Below are 14,576 nucleotides of genomic sequence, written 5' to 3'. Positions count from 1 at the left end.
AAGCAAAATTATGCTGTATTCCTAAATTATTTTCAAATGTTGAAGAGTTAAAAAAAATTTCTATTCTTTAATGACAGCAGTAATAGGAAGGAATAATCTTTGTCTTGGGACCGATTCAAGTGACATAAAGATATCAGGCACACCCTATTTGCTTGTGTTACAAGCGAACTATTATAAAGGTTTTATGATGGTTTTATCTGACAGCTTTTAGCAGCATTAGAGGTGGGGCAAGCTGGATGAAAGTTGCAAAGCTACTTACATTCAATAATTTAATTAGGTGAGATCTAAATTTCATGTTGCATTCTGCTATGCAGACTTAAAATACGTGTCAGTTGAACCTGGCCTCCTTAATTATACTAGGTGACGCTGAAGAACACTTTCTTAGGAAAAGAATTGCTTTATAATATTAAATTGAAGTAAATTATTAAATATAATAGAGATGATAATTTAGATCATAATTTAAAAGGAGAATTACTTCAAACATCATGAAAATCCATAGAAACCATTTATAATCAGTAGAAAAGATCAGAATTTAATTAAATTGTGGACTAAACACAGTATTTACGTCTTTAATGTCCTCTGGCACACAGGTGGGGAATTTTTAGGCAAATTCAATTTATGTATTGATGAATCACACCTGACCTGCAAAAAAAATCCCCCGGAGTTTCATGATCCTAAGTAGGTCTGCCAGGAGTCACTGACAGTAGTCCTGGCTTTAGATGTCCATCTGCCATTAATCAGAGCTGTCTTAATTAAGGTATATCTTACTTTTTGACTTAAGACTTCAAATGTAAAGAAAAAACTAAATTTTTTTTCTTCTTTTGGAGACAAACACTAGGAAAATACTGCTAGTGCTGTAATGTCATCCACAGAAGCCAAGTCACACCTTTCCACAAGACTGAGCACAAGTGATGCTCATGTTTCTTCAGGCACTATTTCTCAAAAGGTTATTAGATTTCCTCTAGGGCTCATTTTCATGCAAATACCTCCCGTAAGCAGTGTGTTGGTTTCTACACCTCACTATTCCAGACAGACCAGAATCCCTCCCTTGGGTTATAGACAAGCTCTAAAACTTCAGCCTCAGAATCTAGACCAAAAGGTTCTTTTGCCTGAGTTTTCTTTTGCAACAAGCATCAATGTCAGAATGTTAAGACAGCTTCCTGTACATTTCAGATTTTGAGAACAAGCACAGTGCTGTTTTTGGGCTACAGTAAAAGAAGAAATTAAGCATATCAAATTGCTTAAAAAGATAAAACTCTCTGAACAGGCTACTTACAACTGACATGATCCAAAGATTTCTTCCTTTTAAGAACTACAGATGTCCCTCCAGCTGTAATAGTGCCAGGAACTAAATTGTGCCTTATAATCTTTGGGCACAAAGGAGCTGCAACAGCATTCTTCAAAATCCATGCTTTCTTCCCTCTGTTTGAAGAGTCAAAAAATACTACAGTGTGTGACAAACATAAAAGTAGCACTGGCTACAGTAAGAGGCCAATAGGTTATACCAACAGAACCACTTCAAGTGTAGCCAGTATCCTCCAACTGGGAAACACCCCCAAAAAGGTGCTAGCCAGTGAAAATGAGAAGCATCTTTGCAGATTTTTTTACAGAGGAATATGTACTCTCTTACAAAGGAAATTGTAACTGTAACAAAAAAATATTTATAGTACTCTTCACCAAGTTGTTAGTGAAAGGTACTAAAATATTTCCATTATCATGGGGAAAAGTGAGAGTAGTCAACTTGTGAGGCTAGAATTTTATTGTTCATAGGTCAATACATAAACATAACATATTTGCCAGAAACTGAAAATAAGACCTGCTGACGGTAGGTCAAAATTTTCATGGCCCAAGAACTCCCTTTTTATTCCAACATACAGCAAAAGAGTATGGAAAGTACAATTTCTTACTGTTAAATCAATTTTACTGTTAGGGAACATTTCTTTTAGACCACATTTAACAGATCAATTTGGAAAAGAAGTAAGCAGACTAATAATGCACACAACAGTAGGACCAATTTATGATCCTGGGGTTTACAGCATGACATCCTGAATTCCCAGTTTCTGTTATAGTTTCAATTATACAAACTTCCAAGAGATAACCACTAGGAGCTCTTCTGGACAGACCTTCATCTGCAGTACAAGAATTCAGCCACCAGAAGAAAGACACAGCTGTATTGCCATTCAACAGTTTTATAAATCTAGTATCAAAATAAGCTAGCTATTATAGCCAGTCAACATTAAAGCAAGGAATTCTCATGTGTACTCCAGAAGGAGACTGAAGTTCATATGGGACAAATGCTGCATAGTTCCCATATCTTGTCTCCTTTACACTTTTTGGTCATCTAACCTGTGAAATCCTGCTTAATCTATTCTGATATTTCTGCCCAGGTCAAAGTCATGATTGCATTTAGGGCCATATACAATTTATTCAGTTCTTCTGAAGATGCCACTAAAATAAAATTGATGAACCTTAACAGAAAATTGATGCATCTAAGCAGCACTTCATGAAGTAGCTTGTACTCCTATCTGCCTATGGGATACCAGTTCAAAAATTACTTTCTTTACTATGCAACAACAGTTAAAAAAAAAAAAAACAAAAAAGAGAAAGTAAGAGTTGAACTGCCATCAAACCCCTTAAAAAGCAGGTAGGACTATTTTATTCATATATTAAAAATAATTTACTTTCCCAAAATAATGTACAATTAGAAGAAGCAGTTCAGACTATTTTAAACACAGAGCTGGAAAGTGTTTGAAGAAAAACTAAGACTGAATCACATTGCACTGAACCAATATGCTGAAATGCTTTAAAATTCTCACTTGGAGCATTACTGCTTTAATCATGAATGTTTATTTAATATGTGCACTAGGTAGGCTGTCAGACAGTTGCAAAGTTGAGTCTCTGTTTACTTTTTCCTGCCACTTCCACCACCTGCGAGCATGGTGGCCACCCGAATGAAGATGTTCAGTGTATCAGTGTAGATACCCAGGCATCTAGGAAACAAGAAATTACAGTTACTGCTGTTGAACAGACACAGAATGATTTGGTGTTTCACACCATTATACTTCATTTTAGGAGCCTCATGAACTATCTTTACAAAACCCAGCTATGACTGCCCTCAGTGCTTTGTATGTCAAAGAACACCTGTGTTTTGTTCTACCACCTCTGCCAGCAAGAACTATTTACAGAAATCCTAACAGACAGTATCCTGCTCTCATACAGGAGCCTCTGCTTTTATACTGAACTTTAATCTGCTTATCTCCAAGAATTTTCAAGAAGATCAGTATTACTCTGCTTTAATTAGAATGAAACAGAACCAAAGGAAGTAAGAATTTACCTAGGATCAGACAGACATTTACAAGAAAGTTACTTGTTATTCAGACTTGGTCTTTACTAAAGAGTCAATCCTTCCTTCCCTATCACACCATTGCAGGTTTTCTATTTAGTGACAAGGACTAATAAATATTAAATGACTACGGGAAGATTAACTTCTTTTCCTCTCAACTGATACTGACAGTTATTTTCAGAAAGCAGGTATAAATTCTGCCAGCAATGCTTTAGAAAACCAAAATACATTTTAGAATGCACTGCTGGAGGCATGTGACATCACACGCTCAATTCTGTTTCTCACAATGATTTCAGTTTTAACTTCAGCAGCTATTTTGTTGCTGTTGTTTTCAAACCCTGTGATTCTTCACATTGAACAGCAATACACTTTAAAAGACTCTTTTCAAAGCATGCTTCAATGTAACTTGAGGCAAACTCCTACCCAGCCCCCAGAGCAGCTGTGGTAGCAGAGAACACTTACGCGTTGATGGGGTCGTATTTGACGACGCCGTAGAGGGGCAGAGTCTCAGCCCGTTTGATCACCAGCTGTGTGTCATAGAGCAGGAACATGCCAAACAGCACCAGGCCACCATAGACCGCCACCGAATACAGCCCGGCACCAAAGGCAGAGGTGGGAGGCAGGAACATGGATCCTGGAGAGCAATGGACAAAGGTGGCAAAGATCATTATCTGCTACTCTGGGTTAGCTCAAACTCCAGTCACTGGAGCACACATTGTCCAGTAAGCATTCAATTCAATTCTCAGTCTGTGGTGTGTGTTTGATACCAAGAGCATGCACACTGAAGATGTCACATACACAACCTGACCTGTTCATTTTGAACACTCCAGGGAACTGTGTGCATTTTTCTTCAGGTGAAAGTACCTATGACTACAACAATGACTAAAACACATGAAGGAAAACAAGTGGCTTGAGAACTAAGATCACATTTACTGCCTTCCCTACTCACTGGCAGTATCTAAAATATAAGGCACCCCTATCAGCTGTTTGCCAGACTAACATCTGCCAGAACCATAACTTCACGTTCCTTTTCAAGAACAAAAACGACAGAACATTTTCTGCTGTACTGGAGTTGCAAGGGCTATATTTAAGGCAAATCTTCACTGAGCAGACCAGCCTGCAACTGTGAGCTGCACTGTAGTAGCTTAAGTTCATAAACGACTGTATATGACAGAACTGAAACAGTATCTTACCGATTGAAGAAGCAATAACAAAGCCTAAGCCTATGCCAAGTGGTGCTCCCATGTTCAGGAATTTTTCACTTGGAGCACACATGGCCACAGTTGAGAGCCCCCCAACAATTCCAGCAGTGTACCAGGCAGCTCTGATCAGCAGAGGACCACCAAGGAAGGCCAGAGGAGCCACCACTGCACCCATGACACCTAGGCAAAGCAAAACAGAACACATATAACACTGGAAACACCACACGCCAAACCCACTTGATTTTCATCTCCAGCCAGATGGCATGGCTCAAACTAATCCATGCACGACAAAACACCAATGCACTTGATTGTACTCTTATATAGAAGGGAGCACAATAAATTAGCAACCTTATGCACTTTTATTTAGCACTAGAACACTTCAGAGAGCTCATCTTGGGAAAAGAAGACTAAATTCAACACACTGATTGGTTCATAACAGAACTGGTAAGAAGAGATATTTAGCAGGGACTTATCAACTACATAATAGCATTAGGAGCATGCAACACTGAAAAGCAGAACAGACTTCTGATACAACAATCAGTTAGGCAAGTAAGTCAGACTTTTTTGCTAGAGGCTTGTAGGAAATGTGTATCTAGCCCATTAATATCTCATTAGGTTTTTTCACTTAATAACAATCACTACAATAAACATAATTTCTTACTGGCAGACATGTTAGCTCTGGAGAGGTAAATATGATTCCAGTGCCCAACCTCCACATGTCTTTTTTGAATTTCAAAATATTTCTATCAAAACAGTTTTAAAAATGAGAGCCATTATTATTTGAAGTTGGTATCATTAGTGAGAGATTGAGATGTGTGTCCATGAGGTATTTCAGCTGTGAGCACTGATCAAAAGTAAACTAATACTAAAATATCTTTTTTTTTAAGTTAGGTTTCAAATGCCTCCAATCCTGCACAGCTAAAGAATGGTTACTGTAGGCAAGAGCACTCAGAGAAGTGGTAGTGTTAGAAAGCAGTAACAAAACCAAAGCAGCCATGAAACCATCTAGTTCCATTTTCAGTGTGGAGTGTATGTACCTCAAGTTAAACTTGAGCATGACTTTCAGAAGACTATGAAAAAACTAGACTTCTGTTAAGGACACTTAAGACATCTTTCCCTGACATTCAGGAATTACCTCTGATCTCTGAAAAACGTCAACTCCCCAATAGCACTGTATAAAAATTTACTTTAAAGCCAGAGTTTTATTAAAGTAAGTATCATTTGGTGACAGTGAAGCACAGACATCTCTACAACAAACACTAAATCCACATACCTGAATGCAGCATCCACGCTGCATGTTTAGCTATGGGATTATGTTCATAGGATATGGTCCTGACCAACATTCCAGCACCAATCATGGCTGCAAAAGTTGCACCAATTGCCTGAAGAAACAGCATTACAGAGCTCAAGTTAGCATATGGACATATGGTCTCTGTTCTAATCTCCTAGTCTAAAAGTCAACACAGATTCTGAAAACAGCAACCTAATTCACAACTAGAGGGAATATTCATCGATTCTACTCCTGAAAGGTTACAGTCAAATGTTTGCAGATCTTAGCTTGCACTAACTTTCATTTATTTTTAGTCAGTTTTCTAGAAATCCAAATTTAACTATGAAGTTGGCAACTGTCTTGGCTGTGTAAAGTAATAAAAGGAAAAACTCATGGTTCTGCCCCTCACTCTCATGAAGGTACCTCAAATGTGTTAGCCTTCCTTCTTCTCTTGTACATTTCTCCACCCAAAACCAACACCTAGTTTACTGGCTTATGCTACCAGTGATTTTTTTAATCTCAGTGCCTCTTCTTATTCATGATTCCAAGCAGAATCATTCAACATCTACCAAATTGGTCAGAAGTGTACAACTTTTATCACCAATGATGCCTAAGTTATGTAGGTGTTGGCATTTAAGTGTTACTGTTTCACTCCACGTAACACACTGAATACATACTAAGCCTACCAGTATTGTTTCAGCCTTGGCAAACAGAGACAGCTTTAAAAGTTCCACAGGGCAGAGTAAGAATGCACAGGGATAAGAGTAAGAATGCTCAGTTTCTCTTTACAGACAGCAATAGAAACTGTGCCATTACCTTTAGGTAGCTATTTCAAAGAGGTTCTTACTTGCACATATAGCTGGTAAGGGTAGCATAGTGGTTTTTGCTCGTGTAGTTTATCTTTGACAAACCATCAAAACAGTATACAAAACACATGTCAGAATGTGACTAGAATCACCAAATCTTACATCATAAAGTATCATCAGGATACCTGAATAGTCTCTATGGATAAGGATACTCATGTAGGTCAAGTTTTGCCTTACTTTCCACCAAGTAGTTAGATTTCTTGGATTTTTTTAATATCAACCATCACTTGGTGGCACTCCTCAGCAAATACTTTATTTTGATAATAAAGCTTACCAGCCAGGAGCCCTTTGTCATGAGGTTCATGATTGCAGGAGTTCTGCTCACTGCTGCAGCAGACAGAGCTGTCATGCCAATGCTGCCCGCAAAGTACATGTACGTAGAGTGAATTCTGTCCTTCACATACTGTGGCCAAATACTGCAAAAGAAGCAGTCATACAGAGCTGTGCAGTTACCAGGTTCACAACAGGGAGCAGCTAAAAACACAATCAAGCTGTTCAGTGCCTTCATAGCCATGGATATAAGGGAGGTTTCATTATAATGATGAGGTCTAGCAACTTCTGCCATGAGTTTACTTTACAATGGAGACTGAACTTGTCAGTCTTGCTGATTTAATCTAATATTAACTCAGTAGAAACACTGAAAATTACAAATAATGCTGACTATAATTCAATTCTAAGCAGGAAGCATGCATAGAAAACAGAGTCATGAATGCTTTTAACCACAGGAGAAATAAAAGAATGGTGTGTGTATATAACAAACTGGTTTCAGGTAAAAGGTCTAGAGAATGTGTACTGGCACTAAGCAGCCTGCTGAGCAGCTCACAAGTTGCTGAGTCATAGTGCACACGGTTATCTGACACCACAGGACACAAACGTCATTTTGCGAGCTCTAACAATAGCAGCAGACCTGGACATAAGTGAGTTTCTGCAATATCATTTGCTCACACTATAGAAAGAAAACTTTCCCTGCTAACACTAAATTTGAACTCAGTGCATATATTTTTTCCCATTTCACTCTTCTGACCTGTTAATCAAGACTTGTGCAGAAAAAAATAAACATAGCTCTATCTGTAACAAGCTTCTCATAAACACAAATGGCACATGCTCATTATAAATGCTGACTGCCATTTCCAACTGCAAAATAAAGCAAAATATGCCCAACACACTTCTCCCAAGCCCATGCTTATTACCACCCATCTTTCAAGTCTAACTGTAGAGTTTTGCCATTAGCCAGGCGTTTTTTTTGACCAAGAAGCAATTCACTGAAGTTTTAAGAACACACTTATTGTATCAAAGTTTATGCCAAGATACTGTGTTTAATGGAGACTTTTTTAACAGCTCTATTAAAGTTGAATGAACAGTCTCATACAAACACCAGGGAAACTGGTCTTAGCAATGCTTTTCAGAAGACCACACTTCTAAGTTATCTGGAGCACACCTCACAAGACAAGTTTAAATACTCTTCACATTAGATTTAACAAAACAAACTCACTCAGGCTACTGCTATCCGTTTAAGGCTGAATGATTCTAATTTTGCTTTAAAAACCTGCAGAGACACAGGAGGGGGTTTACTCTTCAGAGCGTAGAAAAACCTGAGTGTAGACTGGGTGATAGCAGCTTATAGGAGGTTTGCTCCACTGGAGAGGTAAATAAACCACGTTACTTACACAGCCCTTTCAATAGCCCCAGTCTCACTGGACAAGCCCATTCCATAGTAGCACAGGGCTCCCAGGCCAACAGCAGCCCCTCCAGCAAGAATGAATTTCCCCAGGCGGTCAGCTGGGTAAAGAAATAAAAACAAACACTCTCATTAATGATTTTTCTTTGACAGTTAACAACATCCTCATGTAAATTTTGATCTATCTGCAATGGCTGCTCCACTTTACCCCTCCTTCTAAAAGCTTCACTTCATCTCAAGCCAGTTCACTACCTGTTTCAGTAGTGAAAAACATATTCCTTTGAGGAAGTTTTAAGTTCAGGTTGAAAGATTCTCAGTATTTAAAGCAGAGCTCCTCTACCTTTAAGTGCAGCTTCTGCAGATGGCTCAAACGCTGCATCTTTCACATCCTGGCCAAGTTTTCCACGCCTTGAACCTATTCTTGCTCTGGTGGCATAACTCTGTTAAATTCAGAAATAATATAAGAAATATTTAATGAAACAAAATAGAAGATAGTCTTACCAACTTACTTGCTACACATAAAATTGTTAATTAATCTCTTATTAATCTGTGTTTACCTTCATACATACAAAGCAACTGTGCCCAAGGAAAACACGTGAACATTAAAGTTTAGGAACCTTTGTGAAAAACATTGACATATTCTAGAAACACAGAACCAATGCAGCGATGCTGGAATATTCAGACTGCATTTCTTCTACTTTAGTCCCACTGTACCAAACACTGCCACAAGCCTCTCTGTTAAATATAAAAACATAATCATTACTTTTTTGTTTTGTAAAAAAGCCTTTTGCTTTCTATGCTAAAACACTCTTTGTGCTTCAATGTAAAAAAAATTCTGCACAATACTTTTGTGCTATTTTAGAGACATTAAAGCTAGAAAAGCAGCACAGATTTCTTGCTTTCAAGTCTAACCTTGATTTATGGAACAAACCTTGAATGAAGGCCTAGAAAATCAAGATTTTTAAGGTCAACAAGCTCCAAGTGATTATGCTGCTCAAAGTCTTAGTGAGTTGCAGGAGCAACAGAGAATACACTCATATTAAATTCAAAAACAACTTTATGTTTTCTTACCATCTTTTACAGGAATTTTTAAATGAAAATTGCATCTGAGCAGTCAAGGACTCACATCAAGCTGTGAGTTTGTTTCAACACTAAAATACAAAACCTACAAGCATTACTCTCATCAGGCATTAGAGCACTGCAATTCAAGGGGTTTACCACAGCCCTTCAATTTGGTTGTGCTTGGCAGCTAATGAAATCCAGCCCAATGCTAGAAAACTCACAAACAAAAAAGCCCACCATGTACCTACAAACTTAGAATGCTTGAGAGGAAAATATAAAAGAGGTGAAGAATTTGCTACTAGCACTTTTATCAAGACGGCAGAAGAACAACAGCAGCCCCTAAGAGTTGTGAGCTGCAGGTCTGAGACATCCTCTCTCAGAGAAGGATAAACAGTGTCCCAGGATAATGAGTGTGGTTTTTAAAAACGCTGCTGAGATCTGTGACTGTCCTGCCATAGCTCAGAAATTGCTCTAATCTACACTACAGCTCTAAACACGTTGGACTAAAATAATTGAAAAGAAAGTGTTTATTTTAATGTTATATTTAAGACTCTAACTTGGGAACAGGAAGACAGGACAAGAATTTCTGTTCCTCCCACCTTACCTAGTAAGGCCTGTCCATCCCTAACTACCTCTTTTACCCATTAATGTCAAGACACAAGTCAGTCATTGAAACAGAAGATTTCAGTTCTTCTGCTCCAAAACTCCTGTGTTTTAACTGAAGAACATTTTTCCTCCAGTAAATTAGAGCAGGTGCCTCAAACAAGCAGAAGGCTCATGCTCATTCACATCAGGTACTCCATGCAAAGTGATTCTTTTAGCAATACACTGAACCCTTTAAAATATGTGCAATCAGGGCCATCAGAAAGAGCATTGCCTTACCTGGCTAGGCTGCCACAGCCTGTATGCTTTTATGGTGGAGCTCCTCAAGGCTGGGGAAGCCTGAGTGATGGTGGGGCGGATGGTCTGGCATGGCAGTGCCCTCAGGCACACCAGCCTGGCAGCCAGCATGGTTGCTGAGATAACTTAACACACTGTGTTCCTGCAAATGCACAAGAAAATGTGTTTTGCTGTTTTGTTACATGGTTTTCAGACAAGGTACACGAACTACTTACTCTCAACTACAACAGAAATAATAGAAACCAACCAATCAATCAGAGATTATCCACAGTAAAAGCAATATTATCACTGAAGTACTTTAATAGGAGATAAAAACTTCTTAAATACACAGTTTAACTGTTTTACCTGTATTTATACCAGTATAAGTCTTTAATCAGAGATTTCTCTCTCACAATTAACTCAAAAACAGAATCATATTCCACTTTTCATATGTACAAATTCAATCAAGACCCTTTACGTATTTATGTTTGAGTTACTTCAGCAACTAACCTTCATTTTGAGACACAACACTGCATGACTACTCTGCCCTCCAAATTTACTTAAAACTCCACAGAAGTATAAACCCAAGTGAGCAAACAGCACAAGATGTATGGTGGAAAATAGTCAGCGACCAATTTTAAGCCGTCCTTTAAAGAATCAGTTAGCTATATGGGCACAGCATTCAGTCAAGGTCACAGCCCAGAACCCAGCTTCAGATCATCCTAAGCAATTCTGACTGCAAAACAGTGACACCACTCACGGGTAAATCCACAGCACCAGCAGAACCAGTCTGTGTGTCCCCTGGGAGCATGAAAACTGCTAGCTCACTGCCACAAATGGTGCACATCATACAAAAAACCCCAAAGCCTTGGAGTCACTTTAACGTCCTTTAATTACAATTACACACATCCCTTGATATCACGGAACACCCCAACTACCAGTGCCTTTTTTCAAATGACCGGTCATACCTTACGTGTACAGTGATCAGCATAAGCTAAGAGTATTCTAAAGAAAGGCAGGTTTAAACACGGGTGAGAGACAGGCACGCACAGCACTGGACAGCTCGCATGAATCACAGAGCAGTGACTGAGAATATAATAACCCTGCTGCTAGAAAGTGCCTTTGCTCTGCAACAGTTACGAAATGCCGCTTTTGTAACGGGAACTATTCACGAGGTTCGTCCCGACTGCCACCAAACGCAGCTCTCCCACAGGGATGGCACAGCGGGAACTCACAGGGCCAACTCGGAGATTTTACCTTTCCTTTTCGGGAACGGGCATATAGAGAAAGGCAACTTCAAGTGTTTTATCAAGAGCAAGGAGGGCGGGGAGCCGAGAGTTAAGACCAGAACAACACTCCCACACATTAACTGGCAGTAGCGTAACGTAGCGCCGGGGAGTCACTGCCACACCAGAGCGCGCACAAACCCCTCCCAGCCCCAACAGGGCGGCGCCCGACTGAGCCCGGGCCAGGTCGAGCCTTCTCCAGCGTTTTCCTGCCCCCGTCCCGGTCCCCAGGGGCCCCGCACCTGCCCGGCCCGGCGCGGTCCCGCCGCCTCCTGCGCGCTCGGCCCCGCTCCGCCGCCGCAGCAGGCCCAGCTCCCGGCAGCGGAAGTGACGCCGAGTCGCCCCGCGCGGCCCCGGCGACTGGCTCGCTCTCGCCACGTGACCCAGAGGCCGCGGTCGCCATTGGCCGGCGGGGCGGTGACGCGCGCGCCGCCGCCATCTTTGGCCGGGGCAGCGATGGTTCTGGAAGCGCGCGGGGCGGGCCCGGGCGTGCCAGTGCCGGGGGTGCGTGAGGGGGCAATGCCGCCGTAGAGCGGTGCCGTGGCTGCCATGAGTGTCCTGAGAGTGCAGCGTTACACTGCCGGCACCCTGACCGTGCCTACACCCAGCTCACGGCCTGTGCTGCCTGTGCAGTTCAGTCTCGTCCTTCCCAGCGTGTCAGACAACTCAGGAGCTTTGCAGTTCCTGCCCTTACAGCACAGCACTCTCTGTAACCCCTCTGCAGTTACGTCTCTCTTCCTTGTGGGAAGAGTGCATGCTCTAAGGCTGGTGCTCACGTGCTGGATGAGCTCAAAAAGCAGCGTTGTGTATGTAAATTACAAAAGTGGACGCTGCCCGCTCTAATCCCGGCCTTGCAGGGGCTCTCCACGGCCCTTCCCAGGATAAACGTTCCGTTCTGGACTGAGCTGTCTCTACTGGCAGCTTCCTTCCAGTCTCACTCCAAATGGAAATCTGAGATTTTTTCCAAGCTGAATCCTAAACTGAGCATTAGGAAGGACAGAGCAGCACTTCCCTGGACTATCAAATCCTCAAATTGATACCAAATTTTGGTTTGGGAGGCCCTTTCCAGCTCCACTCTGCAGCCACAGCTGTGTAGTTTCTTTCAACCTTAACACAATCGGCATGGTTCTTCACTGCCAAATAAAACAGACTGTGAAGGGTCTTCAGCAGGATCAAATACAAATATAACAAAAAAGATGTGTTGAATATAGAATTAAGTCCAGAAACAGAATGAGAGTTACAGATATTCTTTTGAGAATTGTGAGGTTAGCCTTTCTGTATCTCAGAGTCTCCTTGTTTAAACTATAAGAAAAGAAATTCAGTTACCTGCTAGTTCATAAAATGAAAGTCAAGAGAGATTAGATATGGAAGAGATCTGAAAGTGCACCAGCATGTAAGATCGTGAGGAAGAATTTGAATGTAGAAGAATGAAGCAGAATACATGACAGAAGGGTGGAAATTCCATCAGAGGAGGCCAGACCTACTGGGGTTTAAGATCTGATTCTTACTTACTCTGACACTTGTTTGATTTCTGTTGGAGTAAGTGAAAATCCAGAGCTTTGGTTTCTATTGTATCGAGGTCTCCTACAACACAAGAAAAAAAAAAAGTCAGTTTCAGGCCATGAATATGTTGTTTATTTAGAGACTTGTAGTGCTTATTTCAGAGTTTGTAACACTCTATAATTGTTAGGTACTAAAGGACTCATTATAATAATTAATATTTAAATTTATAATTAAGTTATTAATAGTAATAATTTATGCAAGGAATCAAACTTACCTCTTTTACTACAGCATATAATCATGTAAAGAACTCTCCTGAGACTTTCAAATAAGATACTCATCCCAGCTTTCCCCAAACTGTTTCTTAAATAGATAATTTTGTCAGAAGCAACCCAAGTTTCCTCAGGGCCCACCCTGCAGCAAAGTCAGCTGTAGAAGCCTTCTCACAGAAATTTCCTTTTCTCCTTGATGGTGAACACCTGTAAATGCTCCAAGGTGGCCAAATCCATGTGTGAGTGGGGCAACAGTGGCCCCTGAATCCCAGGGATTTCTTGGTTGGAAGCAGCTGCTTGGATCCTGCCTGGGCTGTTCCTGCACCTCTCTCTGGGGCAGGACTTTGGTCCCTGTGTCCCTGGTGATGCTGCAGAGCTGCTGAGCTGTGCTCTGAGCACTGCAGCTCCTGTGACAAGAGCAGGGTAACAGCAGGAGGAGAGGCCTGGAGGGGAGACAAACGCCCCATCACAGAATCACAGAATAATGAGGGTGGAAGAGACCTCTAAGATCATTGAGTCCAACCTATGCCCTAACACCTCAACCAGACTATAGCACCAAGTGCCATGTCCAGGCTTTTTTTAAACACATCCAGAGATGGTGATTCTACCACCTCCCTGGGAAGAGCATCCCAGTACTTTATTATTCTTTCAGTGAAAAATTTCTTCCTAATATCCAACCTATTCCTTCCCTGACATAGCTTGAGACCGTGTCCTCTGGTTCTGTCAGTGCTGCCCGGTGGAAGAGACTGACCCCACCTGTCTGCAGCCTCCCTTCAGGGAGCTCTAGAGAGCAATAAGGTCACCCCTAAGCCTCCTCTTCTCCAGGCTAAACAACCCCAGCTCCTTCAAACGCGCCTCAGAGGGTTTGTGTTCCCAGCCCCTCACCAGCCTCATTGCCCTCTTCTGGACGTGCTCAAGCATCTCAACATCCTTCCCAAACTGAGGGCCAGAGCTGGACACAGTGCTCAAGGTGTGACCTCACCAGCTGAGCACAGGGGAACAATGACCTCCCTGCTCCTGCTGGCCACACAATTCCTAATGCAGGCAAGGATGCCATTGGCCTTCTTGGCCACATTGCTGGCTTTTGGGCTCCCGAGCACTGCTCCTCCCTGGGGCTGTGCTCAAACACTACTTGCATCCAGCCCCTGCTCTGGTGCTGCTCAGCACCTCTGTTCACAGCCTGGCTGGGGGCACAGAGCTGCCCTCAGGGCTGCAGTG

The 14,576-nt window shown here is 41.5% G+C and overlaps 1 protein-coding gene across 1 annotated transcript; it reads right to left on the bottom strand.

Moving 5' to 3' along the window:
- Positions 1-1,741: 1,741 nt before the first annotated feature.
- Positions 1,742-11,938, bottom strand: GHITM (growth hormone inducible transmembrane protein). Its single transcript, XM_036385546.2, has 9 exons — positions 11,829-11,938; positions 10,304-10,463; positions 8,700-8,799; positions 8,349-8,460; positions 6,956-7,097; positions 5,819-5,927; positions 4,537-4,725; positions 3,806-3,977; positions 1,742-2,990 (listed from the first exon to the last, which is right to left on the bottom strand). Exons 2-9 carry the CDS (start codon positions 10,430-10,432, stop codon positions 2,903-2,905), a joined length of 1,041 nt encoding a protein of 346 aa, XP_036241439.1. The 5' UTR covers positions 10,433-10,463; positions 11,829-11,938; the 3' UTR covers positions 1,742-2,902.
- Positions 11,939-14,576: the final 2,638 nt, after the last annotated feature.

Source organism: Molothrus ater, chromosome 8 (assembly GCF_012460135.2).
Source record: "Molothrus ater isolate BHLD 08-10-18 breed brown headed cowbird chromosome 8, BPBGC_Mater_1.1, whole genome shotgun sequence".
NCBI lineage: Eukaryota > Metazoa > Chordata > Aves > Passeriformes > Icteridae > Molothrus > Molothrus ater.
Note: the sequence above shows the minus strand (reverse complement) of the source record. Positions and strands in the feature narration are given on the sequence as shown.